The sequence below is a fragment of the Ranitomeya variabilis genome, chromosome 3, assembly GCF_051348905.1.
Source record: "Ranitomeya variabilis isolate aRanVar5 chromosome 3, aRanVar5.hap1, whole genome shotgun sequence".
NCBI lineage: Eukaryota > Metazoa > Chordata > Amphibia > Anura > Dendrobatidae > Ranitomeya > Ranitomeya variabilis.
In genome coordinates, this window is record NC_135234.1 from 423,712,775 (window position 1) to 423,726,988 (window position 14,214).

A 14,214-nucleotide genomic window follows, 5' to 3' on the forward strand; every position below is an offset into this window, starting at 1 on the left:
TCATACACTTGATCCAGCAGTTTCCCTGCAACATCAGCTCTGCTGGGTGGACTGTATCCTGGTCTCAGTGACTGAACCATTTTAATGAAATGTGGGTTCTCAGTCAGACGGAAAGAAGAGTTTGTTGCATAAATAAACTGGGCAATTTTTTCATCAATCAACTCTTTTTCTAATCTGCTAGTTCTTATCACAAACCTATCTATGGTGGTTCCAGGAGGTAAAGGTTTTTTCTTCCTTTTGGGTGATGGTGATATGTGGCTGTGGGTGTCTGATGATGATGCTGCTGCTAATGAAGCACTATCCTGGATGGATAACTCTGAAACTGTAGCACAGGATGATGGTGATCTTGGAGGTGGATAGTTTCCAGAATCCATGAATTCCCCTAAACAAAAAAAGTCAATGCTGTTATTTTATTGTTTATACAATTTCTGCTTATTGTACACAACACATCACTGCCCCTGCCCCAAAAGGAATATTTGTTTTTCTTCATAACTGTACCAAATGACAGTAACATGCAGTAATAATAAGAAATATAATTTTTCTCACACATGACAGTTCAGTCTTTAGAAATAGGATTCAATAAAAATGTTTACCAACCTGAAGATCCTGCCTGTTCAGAAGTGTTTCTTTGGTCATCTTCATCACCACACTTCTCATGATGTTGCCTCATTCGCGCCACCAGGCCTTGCATCTCTTTGTTGCATCATTTGCATTTTGCACGCATGCCTGCCTTACCGATAGGCGAAGGAGCTTCATTAAAATATTCCCAAACTGGGTCTCTTTTACGGCCTGCTGCCATTATAAGGAAAGAATGTAATAAACCTCAGATCGTATCGTACACACAAACAGATCCAGACTTGTCTGTCTGTGGCTATGCTACAGTATTGTGCTCAAAGTTTCACTTTCATTTTCTTGTCTGCTTGCCCTTCCTCCTCCTCACACTTAGATTCACATTCTTCTTGTGTTGTGCAGATCTATTCCACTCCATATTGTCTAACTTCTTGGACTTGGCACTGAAGGGGTTGATTCTGTATTCATAGGTTTGTAGAACAATAGGATTAAGGTCTTTTTCTCAACTCTGTTCATGTTGTAACATTTTTGCCGTGAAGAAGAGGCTGGGACCTCTGCGGAGTCAAATTCAGTTTTGAGAACTGCGTAAGTAAAGCGAGCGTCTGTGATAATATAGGAGAGAAACTGCCCACTAATCCTACAGAAACCTCTGGAAGAGCATGGCATTGTGAATGTTACACATATACAGCCTTTATTCTACTGAGTTAAACAACTCAGCTTTATCTCATGATGGAAGAACCTTTGGATGGTAAAATATTTTCCTCAAAAAGCAGTTTATTGAAAAAAATCCGATTTTAATCAAAAAAATCCGATTTAAATAAAAAAAATCCGATTTTTTTTTTTTGATTTTTTTTTTTAAAAAACATTGATTTTTATCCACCCTGATTTGTGGCTATCATACTGTATGGAGCACTATGTCAGGCTCATTATACTGTATGGAGCACTATGTGAAGCCATTGTACTTTATAAAGCACTGTGCAAGGCTATTATACTGTAAGGAGCAGTATGTTGGGCCCATTATGCTGTATGGAGCACTATGTGGGGCCGTTATACTGTATGGAGCATTATGTGAGGCCATTATACTGTATGGAGCATTATGTGAGGCCATTATACTGTATGGATCACTATGTGAGGCTATTATACTGTTCAAACACTTTTTATGGCAATACTGTATGGAACACTATCTGGGGACATTATATTGTGTGGAGTACTTTTTGTGGCCATAATACTGTAGGGAGCACTATGTGGGCCTATTATACTGTATGGAAGGCAATATGGGGCCCCTTTATACTGTGTGGTGGAGTATGTGGGGCCCATTATACTGTATGGTGCACTTTTTGTGGCCATTATACTGTATAGAGGGCTGTGTAGGGATTACAGTTGGAGAATCATACCGTGATGGGGTCACCATTCTTTGTCGGGCGGTATTGAGTAGGGTCATCATACGGTCAATTTGGAGGGTACTATGGAGGAATTCACTGTTGGGGTATATGTTGTGAATTCTGCTCTTGGGTTCCCTCCGGTGGTTGTTGATAGTAATGCAGTTGTCCCTGGGTTGCAATCCTGGACAGGTGTCCCTGCTGATTGCAGCTCTGACTGGGATATTTAGGTGTGCAGTATTCATTAGCCCTTGCCAGTTGTCCATTGTTCTTGGAGGTTTACATCTGTCTGGTTCCTCCTGCCCTGCTACCAAATCAGCAAAGATAAGTGTCTGGTTCTGTTTCTACAGCACACATGCAGTGTGCTTTACAATTCAGTACTATTCAATGTTTTTTCTGGTCCAGCTTAGACTGTGTTTGGATATTTTAGTCAAGTTGGATTCTCATGAGATGCAGATATACATTCCATGTCTTTAGTTAGATGGGGGAATTTTTGTATTATCTGCTGTGGATATTTTTAGTGTTTTAATACTGACCGCTTAGTATTCTGTCCTATCCTTTCCTATTTAGCTAGTGTGGCCTCTTTTGCTAAATTCTGATTTCTGCCTGCGTTTGTCTTTCCTCTAATACTCACAGTCAATATTTGTAGGGGGCTGCCTACCCTTTGGGGTTCTGCTCTGAAGCAAGATAGAATTCCCATTTCCATCTATAGGGGTATTTAGTCCTCCGGCTGTGTCGAGGTGTCTAGGATGTGTTAGGTACACCCCACGGCTACTTCTAGTTGCGGTGACAGTTTAGGGTTTGTGGTCAGTACAGGTTCCACCTACTCCTGAGAAAGTCTCATGCGGCTCCAAGGTCACCGGATCATAACAGGTATAATACTGTTTGGGGGCACTTATGTTTGCATTATAGTTTATTATCTGTATTATTCAAGGCATTTTATCCTTTGTTATTACATATTTAAATTGAGCCATTGCTTGTTTTACTGCTTTTACATAGCATATTATAATATTCCAATATTTTATTCTAATATCTATTACCATTTAGTATAAACCGAGATTTTCAGCCCATTTTTTTAAGCTGAAAGTGCCCCTATCGGCTTATATTCCAGTCATTCCCAGGGGGTCGGCGGAGGAGGGGGTGGCAGCTGTCACATCATACTCACCTGCTCCCGATTCGGTCCCTGTTTCTCTGATGCGATGTGATGGTCTCCTGGCGTCGGCAGCTCTTCCTGTGTTCAGCGGTCACGTGGTACCGCTCATTAAAGTAATGAATATGGAAGGGACTCCACTCCCACAGCAGGGGTGGAGTGCATATTCATTACTTTAATGAGCGGTACCAGTGACCACTGAACACAGGAACAAGCTGCCGGCCCAGGACGACGGAGAAGCAGGGACCGCCTCAGGAGGGGGTGAGTATAACCGGGGAGGGTGAGCATTGCAATATTCGCCTGTCCCCGTGCCACCGCCGTGCTCCATCTTCCACGTTCTCTGGCTGTGACGTTCAGGTCAGAGGGCGCAATGACGTGTTAGTGCGCGCCCTATGCCTGAACAGTCACTGCAGAGAGATGGAAGACACAGCGGCGCGCAGCAGTGGAACGGGGACAGGTGAATATTGCAAGTGCCGCAGCAGCAGCATATGGGGCATAACCTATGGAGCATCTTAAGGAGCCATCATTAACCTTTTGTGCAGCATTATATGGGGCATAATCTATGGAGCATCTTATGGGGCCATCAACCTTTGTGCATTATTATATGGGGCATATTTAATATGGAGCATCTTATGGGGCCCATTATGAACTTTATGGAGCATTATATGGGGCATATTTTGTATGGAGCATCTTATGGGGCCCATCATGAACTTTATGGAGCATTATATGGGGCTCCTCATTCAATATGGATATTCCAAAACACTTAACCTACTGATGTCTCAATAAGTTTTACTTTTATTGATATCTATTTTTATTTTTGAAATTTACCAGTAGCTGCTGCATTTCCCACCCTAGGCTTATACTCGAGTCAATAAGTTTCCCATTTTTTGTGGCAAAATTATGGGTCTCGGCTTATACTCGGTTCGGCTTATACTCGAGTATATACTGTAATTAAAATGTACTGTACTTTGTTCATGGGTCAACCACAATTAGACTTTTTTTTTTTATATATATATAAATATCAAGGTTGACCCGCGACTTTGTCCATGCTTTTAATTTTGGCCATCTGTGTATTTGGGTATGACATCCCTGCACTAGATGAAAGAAAGCCAGTTTACTGAGTGCAGCAATCGTGACACAATCAGCTAGCCCCACCCACACCACAGCTTTCTATGTACATTGTCTATAGACATTAAGCTGCTAATCACTGCTGGGGGTGGAGTTGGGCTAGGTCTCGAGCAGTGCTAACCACCTGCTGCTAAAACACCAATTGTATTGAAACTACAGCACACAGCCTAATAAGTGATACATCCCTGAAATTGGTGTCTTAGCCCCTATATAAGCTATTTCCTGTCCTACAGTGAGATGACAAGAGAAGACTGCACTTTCAGGCTTACTGTTATGTTATTATTTGTCACAAATATTACACCTTAAACCAGCATTTTCTGCTATTGTAATGTTGTAGTTCATATATGATCCACTATTAATTTCTTGTAAATGGTTTTGCTTGAATGTTCTAAAGCGGTAATCTGGGACTATTTTATTTTTCTTTTATGGGACTAGCTACCTGCCTGTTAGGCTAGGTTCACATTGCGTTAGCAGCAGCCCGTTCAGCACATACGCTAACGGGCTGCTGTTAACGCAAGTGCCGACGTTCCATTGCGCTAGCGCAGATAGAGCATCTGCTAGCTCCATCTGCGCTAGCAGTGACGGACCTGGAAACGCTGCAGCCCGCTTCTCGGGTCCGTCACTCAATGACGGCACATCGCTAGCGCACGCCAATTGTGGGCATGCGCTAGCGATGCGTCCGACATTGCATTCAATGGCGGCGTTAACGGACTACGTTACACCGCGTTATTCCACGGTGTAGCGTAGTCCGTCTAACGGAGTCACTGAACGCAATGTGAACCAAGCCTTATGCTTAACGCCAGTCTGGGCTGGATCCTGCTTGTGATTCTGCTGTTTTTATTGATGTCATGTCAACGGAGCAGCTGCTGCTTTTTCACTCTAACTGCAGGGAATCATCATGATGTTGGCTATACCACCCTGTCGACAGAGCAGCCTGGAGGAGGAAGAGCTGCTCTGTTGATGTGAAGCAGGAGCTCAGCCCAAAATGGAAACATTGGATAAAATAGTCTTTCTTTTAAACCAACAGTGGACCCTAAACATAATTCTAGACACTGTGTGAACAAGTATTGTGCATTGCTGGCAGATAGGCTGAAAATATGCAGTCTCGAGAAACGTGAATAAAGAATGGCAAGTTTTTTTATCTCTCGTTTTGTTTGTTTTTGTTTTTTTATTTCTGTTCTCCAATCTAAGATCAGCATCCTAAAGTGCCATGCCAGTGATTTTTTTCCCCAGACAACTATAGTAAATGCATATTAAGCCTTGTTTTTTGTCATAAGCACTCACGGCACGTTACAGAACATTGGGCACAGATTTTATTGCTGCAGTTCTTTAGAATTTCTTTGCTACGCATATATTAAACTTCTGTTCCTTTCTGCTTTCTCAGATCTGAAGAATCATTTAAACAGTATTTCAGTGAAATGCCTTGGGTGGCTGTTCCATATAGTGATGAGGCAAGAAGGTCACGACTGAACCGATTATATGGAATACAAGGTCAGCACATTAGTTATATTCTACGTAAGGAAGTTTACAAACATGACCCGTGTTGGGAATTTCAAATGCATTGCTAATTAATTTCCACCTTTTTCAAGTATAGAGCATATCCTATCAAGAGGGAATATCCCTGCTGGAACAAAATCTTTGAAACAAGTATTTAGGCAATATAATATAATTTAGTGACAAAAACTGCTATGACATAAAAGAATACTTAATTTGTATAAACTTAAACATCCTCTTGAATTGTGTGAGGAGCGGGCCATAGACTTTATACAGCATGGAGCACTGGTACGTCTATCTTATTGTTGCGTTTATTAGAGATTTGTTTTCTCGTCCATTCAAGGTGCACAAATCTCAAATCTCTTCTGGAAAGTGTTGAGCCTCACGAATCAATGTTTCCATTCAGTGACATTAAGCAGAGGAAGTCATGTGGGCTGGATCTCATGTATACATGAGGCCTACATTAGAATTTCAGCCCTGCATCTGGTGTGGGCATGTGTGTTTTTGTTCCTCTCTGTTGGGGCCTCCCTAATACACAACCCTACAGACAGGCTGGAGACTGGTCTTCTGTAACACTAAACTTTCTTTGAGCTAAAAGCAAATGATGAAGGGGAAAGCAAATGTTGTCCCTATCTTCAAAAAAAGGAAAGATGGAGCTAGGCAATTACAGGCCAGTGAGCCTTACTCCTATACTAGGAAAGATCTTTGAACAAGTAGTAAACAGCATGTATTTGGATAAGAATACAGTAATTAACCAGAGTCAGCATGGGTTTGTAGCAAACAAGTCATGCCAGACTAATCTAACTTCCTTCTATGATGGAATCACTGACTAGGTGGATCAGGGAAATGAGGTAGATATAGTATATCTCGACTTCAGCATAGCATTTGATAAAGTATCTCATACTATCTTTATTGAAAAAGTAACCAAGTATGGGATTGACAAGGCTACGGTTAGGTGGATTCATAACTGGCTTAGTGATGGTACTCAAAGAGTCGTAAATGGTTGCACATCCAATTGGAAGAGTGTTTCAAGTGGGGTAACACAAGGCTTTTTCATGGCCCCACTGTTTAATATTTTTATAATTGATCTAGATAAGGGAACTAAAGGTAAACTAATCAAGTTTGCAGACGATGCAAAGTTAGTAGATGCTCGTGGCCGGTGTTCATAGGAGATTGTGATTTTTTTGCTATGTATAGCACAGGCGATCGGACAATTGCAGCTTCAAGTCTCTTAAGGGGACTATTAAATACAGTAAAAAAATGTAAAAAAAAGTTTTTAAAAATATGAAAAAAAAAATAGAACAAGTTCAAATCACTCCTCTTATGCCCTATTGAAAATAATAAAAAAACCCGACATATTTGGGATTGCTGCGTTTAGAAATATCCGATCTATCATAATCTAAAATAAATTAATCCGATCGGTGAATGGCATAGCGAGAAAAAAATCGAAATGTGGGTTTTTGCATTGCAAAAAACATTGCTATAAGAGGCCATCAAGACATCGGATCTACCCGAAAATAGTAATGGCAAAAACCTCAGTTAGCTCTTGCACACTCCCATATCCCAAGAAAAGTAAAATTCTGGGAAAACGGCAGCAAAAGCAAAGTTTGTTTTTTTTTTTCATGCAAATTTCAGGTTTTATTTTCACCACTTACCGTATATACTCGTGTATAAGCTGAGGCACCTAATTTTGCCATAAAAACTGGGAAAATGTATTTACTCGAGTATAAGCCGGGTATGCATTGTCCCCTCATTCCCATCCTTGTCTTCATGGCTCCTTATTCCCATCCTCGTCTGCATGGCTCCTTATTCCTTTCCTTGTCTACATGGCTCCTTATCCCAATCCTTGCATGCGTGGACCTCATGAGAAAAGCTTAAAAAAACCCATCCTACTTACATTCCCTGCGCGCCCTCGCAGCATCTTGTTCCTGTGACACCAGCTTCTGCAGTCGAGCGATCAGGTGTCCCCGCTCATTAAGGAATTGAATATTCACCTTTCTCCAAGCTTATGGGAGTGGAGAGAGGTGAATATTCATTACCTTAATGAGCGGGCACCCGTGACAGCCCGGCAGCGGCTGGAAGCCAGCAGCTGTTACTGTGCACGCTATAAGAGAAATGAATATTCATTGTCCATGCAGTGAATATTCATTTCACTTTGGCATCGGGCACAGGCTTTAGCCGCCTGCTCCTGCCTCCTGTGACCCGTTGCTCCGCCGCTCCCCCTCCTCCGCTGCCTTCTGGGACAATGACTTGTGTATTAGCCGAAGGGGTGGGGGGCGTTTTCAACACAATGTGCTGGAAAACTTGGCTTATACATGAGAATATAAGGTAACTAAAAGCAAAATATATGTTTGATATCTGTGTACTCAGACTTGGGCCCTCTTCACACATCCATTTAAAAATTGTTCACATGAGACAGTCTGTTTTTACTATCCATGTGGTTTTCGTTTGGCCGTCCGTGTCATCCTTGTTTACCGCCCGTGTGAGTCATATCGGAATAGAAATGACTAATTTTTAGGTGTTAAAGATGTGCAAAGATGTAGGTAGATATTATGGAATAGAAATTAGAACAGCACACTACATATATTTGAGATGATGGGTGCAAAGCCTCCCTAGCAAAAATATCCATAAAATTTCCGAAGTATACAAAAGTCCCTTGTACTTTTTGGTAAATATTGGAGTGCTACCTGCTTTTTTTATTTTTAGATAGATATCCGTGAGATATATAATTAGTGCCTTGCGTGTGTATCTTGCTGTACATGTATTAACCTAGTATGTAAATAAATGGAAAAAAATGACATGAGGTCCCACCCCCTTTATTGGTAACCAGAAACAAAAAAGCTGACTGCTGTGAGTTGATCTAATCATGCTGGGAAGGTGCATGGTTATTGGGCCCTTCCCAGCCTTAAAATACCAGACTGCAGCCGCCTCACAAGTGGCGCTTCACATTAGATGCGCCAATTCTTGCGCTATGCCTCTGCTTCTCCTGACTGCCCGTGTGCGTTTGCAGTCGGGCTAATGGTAGTTGGGGTTGATGTCATCTGTGAATTGTCCAAAAACACAGCTGGCATCAATCCCTGCTGTTAGTAATGGTGAAGTGTCTATCAGTAATATATAAAAAAAAAGACCAAAAATTACTTTATTTAAATAAACACTCCCCAACCCTTTCCCTGGTTCTCCAATTTATTAACCCCTTTCCAACATCAGGCATAATAGTACGCGTTGTGGACTCCCTCCCTTTGATGTGGGCTCCGATGCTGAGCCCACATCTTTTCTAGCACATGTCAGCTGTTTTGAACAGCTGACATGTGCCTGTAACAGTCTCGGGTGGAATCGCGATCCACCCGTGGCTATTAACTAGTTATGCTGCTGTCAATCTCTAACAGCGGCATTTAACTCGCGCTTCTGGCAAGAACGCCAGAAATCCCGCCCATTGGTAACCCCGTCACATGATCGCGGGTCACCGATGGGTTGGCATGACAACCAGAGGTCTCCAGCAGACCTCTATGGTTGCCACTGCCAGATTGCTATGAGCTTTTAGCTAGTGAACAATTCTGCTACATAGGCCGGGATCACACGTGAGAAATACGGCCAAGTCTCGCTTGTTAATACCCGGCATTGCCACCGTCAGGAGCGGAACGTGCGGCTGCATGTATTGCTATGCGGCCACATGCTCCGCTCCTGAGTGACTGCGGCAATGCCGGGTATTAACATGCGAGACTCTGCCGTATTTCTCGCATGTGTGATCCCGGCCTTACGGGCGATCTGATCATTGCCTTATGTTGCAGAGCCGATCGGATTATGGCAGCTTCTAGTCTCCCATGGAGACTATTGAAGCATACCAAAAGTAAGAAAAATAAATGTTTTTAAAAATATTTAAAAAAATATATCAAAGTTCAAATCACCCCCTTTCGTCCCATTTAAAGTTAAACAGTTAAAAAAAATCAAACCTACACATATGTGGTATCACCGCTTTCAGAATTGCCCGATCTATCAATATAAAAAAAAAGAATCAACCCAATTGCTAAAAGGTGTAACAAGGAAAAAAGAGTCAAAACTCCAGAAATACGTTTTTTTGGTCGCCGCAACATTGCATTAAAATGCAATAACGGGAGATCAAAAGATCATATCTGCACAAAAATGGTATCATTAAAAATCTCAACTCAAAAAGTAAGCACTCTCCCAACCCGAGATCATGAAAAATGGAGACGCTACGGGTATCGGAAAATGGCGCTTTTTTTTTTTTTTTAAACAAAATTTGGAATTTTTTTTCAACACTTGAGTAAAAACGAACCTACACATGATTGGCGTCCATGAACTCGTAATGTCCTGTAGAATAATAATGGCAAGTCAGTTTTAGCATTTAGTGAACGTGGTAAATAAAAAAAAAAAAAAAAAAAAGGGATTGCACTTTGTTTGCAATTTCACCGTGCTTGGAAATTTTTTTAACCCGTTTTTGCCAGTACACGATATGTTAAAACCTATGGTGTCGTTCAAAAGTAAAACTCGTCCCACAAAAAAACAAGAATTCACATGGCCATTTTGACTAAAAAATTATGGGCCTGGGAAGAAGGGGAGCAAAATATGAAAATGCAAAACCAAAAATACTTCTGGTCGTTAAAGGGTTAAAAAAAAAAAAAAAGGCTATCCCCCAGTCCTGATGTTTCCCCCAGTTTACTACGTTCAAGTATTGGCTATATATTCATGTTTTCTTTGGTATGTTAAAAATTCATAAAAATTTTGATTAAAAAACGCACACATTGGTCTGACTAGTCTATAAACAAGACACAGTCCCTTGTTTACCAGTTTATTAGAAAAAGAGTTCCCAATCAGCACTGACGTAGTAAAGCGCTTCCCACGATGTTCCCCGAATCCAGCTCATACTGCGCTCTGCGAGACCCGGCAACACTGAATAGTACGTGTCTCCTGTACATGTGCAAACGGATGCCACACATGCCAGAAACTCAGATGTATGAAGATAGCCTTAGCTGGAGAATCATATTGCTAGGTCAGTTTTACCATGTAGTGTACATGGTAAATGAAAAAAAATAAAACTAAAAAAAACAATTTTGGAATTGCACTCTCTTTTTTGCAATTTTACCCCATATGGAATTTGTTTGTCCCCTTTTCCAGTAAACTATATGGCAAAATCAATGGTCTCATTCAAAAGTACAACTGTTTTCACAAAAAAACAAACGCTCGTACAGCTATATTGACGTAAAAATAAAGTTTTGGCTCTTGGAAGAAGGGGAGAAAAAAACAAAAATAAAATGGAGAATGACTCCAGGTTAAAAGGGTTAACATGACCATATTGCTGGTCTGAACTGTCTAATCATCTGGAGTGCAATGTCAAGCAGCAAGCCGAGAGGCAGAGAAACAGTATGCTCCTGAAGAAATGGGAATAGACAACCCCTTTAATTTTGTACTTGGTGTAAGATAAACCTTCCTTCCTCCCAGGGCAAGCTGGGGAGTTCATGAAATCAGTTGGTCTGAAAACGGCAGTGACTTTCAGAGCAGCAGATTTCATTAACATAAGCCTGTGGCTATATGGTGACTTTGGCCATGCGACATGCGCAGTAGGGAGAAATGCGACAAAGCAGACTTGGGCGTGGGAGTGCCTCTTCTCCACTCTGTGCCAAGCGACGACGTGGACAAGACCCAAGAAGGGTCAAATCATTTACTGTCAATGTCACATTTCTGCCTGCCCCTTGCTGGCCATTTCCGTATCCACTACACGTCTGCATTTGGAGTAAAATTAAAGTGTTTGCATCCTTCATCATGTGTGGTGAGTTTTTCCATATATTTAGTCCATATATAGTCTGATTTCAATACATTGTCAAAAAAACACATCCCCAGAATGAAGTCCACGATTTATGTAGATCCATTGGAAGGTGGCTTTTTTTTTTCATGAATGTATGATGCCTTTCCTTGGAGGGAAGTTTTGTAGTGGGTTCTTCTCGAAGAGCATATCTTGCAGACACGCTCACTCAATGTTCTGTGCTGGCTGTGTGCTTTTGTTTGCCATGTGGTCATGTACAATGTTTTATGTTTGTAAGGTTTATTTTACGGGGATTAGAGCCTGTTCCTAAAATCACAGATTAGAGGTTGTAGATTTATATGAGATCACACACCAGCATAAAAGAAGTCTCGGAGATCTGCTGTAAGCACTGTGCCCTACATGCTTGAGCACAGACCCGTCTGCTCTGAATCAAAGCTGTATATGTGGATTTCCCATGTGTTTATATTCAGACCTAGCTTTTGTGGCATTCCAACACACTATGTAAACCTTTTTCTTTGCAGAGTTGTAACTAAACACTGCATGATATCTACAGTCATTTATTGTTAATCCAGAGCAAGCAATTTCTACACGTAGTTTATATACTTTCTGAATTCACTGCAGTTTGGCTGCTATTACCACGCACTGACACTTAGTTATTAGTTATCAACTTTTTCTGTAGGAGCCATATTTAGGCTATGTGCACACGTAGGAAAAGAGGTGCAGAATTTTCTGCACAAAATCCGCATCTCCTGGCAGAATCCGCAGCCACGGTTTTGCCACGGAATTTGTGCTGTTTTTATGCCGAATTGATGCAGATTTTGTGCAGATTTTCAGCGGTTTTTGCCACTGCGGATTTTTATCATGAAGGGTTGCAGAAACGCTGCAGATCTGCACAAAAGAAGTGACATGTACTTCTTTGAAATTCGCAGCAATTCCGCACTGATTTTTCCTCACCATCTGCACAGCTTTTTTTTCCCCATTGAATAACATTGTAATGTACATCACAGTGCGGATCTGCAGCGTTTCTGCGTGGAAAAATCCGCTGCGGATCCGAAGCAAATCCGAATCGTGTGCACATAACCTAAGTATGTAAACTAATCAATGTGTTCTTGTGATAGGGTGGAAGCAGCGATCTTGACTTTATTGTAGTAATAATAATAAAGTTAATAGTGGCTTTTTGACCAGTCCTTTCCAAATCTGTTTATTTTACTCACTTATTTAACATCATTAATTCCACAGCGATTTACAGACACCATCATCGCTGTCCCCACTGAGGCTAACAATATACATTCCCTATCAGTATGTCTTTTGAGAGTGGGAGAAGCCGGGGTACTCCAAGGAAACCCACGCAAACACGGGGAGAACATACAAACTCCTTGCAGATGTTGTCCTTGGTGGGGTTTGAACCCAGGACTCCAGGGCTGCAAGGCTGCTGTGCTAACCACTGAACCACCGCAAACATATGGAGTATTCTCATACATGTTACACTAACTATATATAGAGCATAATTTGTGCCACCATTCTCATTTTTGTTGGTATTTTAATAAACACAATGTGATTATTTTTGCAGGCATTCCAAATCTTATCATATTGGATCCTAAGGGAGAGGTCATCACACGACAAGGGCGAGTGGAAGTTCTTCATGATATTGACTGCAAAGAGTTCCCATGGCACCCTAAACCTGTCGTGGAACTGACAGAACTAAATGCTGTTCAGCTGAACGAGGGTCCCTGCCTTGTTCTTTTTGTAGGTATGGAAATCAAATCGTGGGCTAATCACAGGATTGAATTGCAATACATCATACCCAGTGCAGAAAGGAATCTGTTGACTCCACCAAAAATGTCCGATTTGGAAGCGACTGAATTTCATTTGTTTGAGACCAATGACGAAGCCCTGCAGAGTGCAGCTCTGGAAGCATGAGGATCAGCAGCTGTGACTGCAATGTAAAGCGCGCTGTATAAACGATAGTATTGATGATGAGCGAGACAATGAATACGTTTCAGGTTATGGAAAAGAGGATAAAATGTGATTTGTAGGAAAAAAAAGATATATTTTACAGTTATGTAGGCAAGAATGCAAGTAGTACAAGTACAGAAGATAAAGTATAAATTGCTAAAATCTGTTTTTGTAGTTCCATTCAGGTTTTAAACAAAATCTGTCACCTGGGTTTTTTGTATCCCAACTGAGAGTAGCTAATGTAGGGGCAGAGACTTTGATTCCAGTGATATGTCACTTACTGAGCTGCTTGCTGTCATTTTGATAAAAACTTTTATCTGCAGCAGATCTACCAGTTCTCGAACTGCTGATCCCCTTTATAACCCCACCCTCACCACTGATTGGCAGATTCTGTGTACATGGGCAAAAAGCTGCCAATCAGTGGTTGGGGCGGGGTTATACAGAGCTTATGAATATGGTGGACTACCTGAGAGCAGGTTTACTAGTCCTGCAATGACAAACTACTGCTGATAAAAGTGATTATGCCAAGTAGCCCAGAAAGTGACATATCGCTGGAATAAGGGTATGATTTTTATTTTCAAAATATTCATGATCTAGATTTATAATATAATCTGACAAATATTAAAAGGAGCAGAATTACTTGTCTCCTGACCAGGACTACTTATACTTTTGGAAGAAGAGTTGATTAGTCATAGGTAATATTTATATCACACTCTGAATACACAGTGATCTTAGATGTGACCTTTGATGTAGCACAT

The 14,214-nt window shown here is 41.2% G+C and overlaps 1 protein-coding gene across 1 annotated transcript in view; it reads left to right on the forward strand.

The window, feature by feature from the left end:
• Positions 1–14,214, forward strand: part of NXN (nucleoredoxin) — a 214,201-nt gene that overhangs the window by 160,001 nt on the left and 39,986 nt on the right. Inside the window, exons 5-6 of the mRNA XM_077296371.1 lie at positions 5,612–5,718; positions 13,071–13,250. Of these exons, the coding sequence (XP_077152486.1) occupies positions 5,612–5,718; positions 13,071–13,250 (287 nt within the window). The remainder of the gene's footprint in view (positions 1–5,611; positions 5,719–13,070; positions 13,251–14,214) is intronic.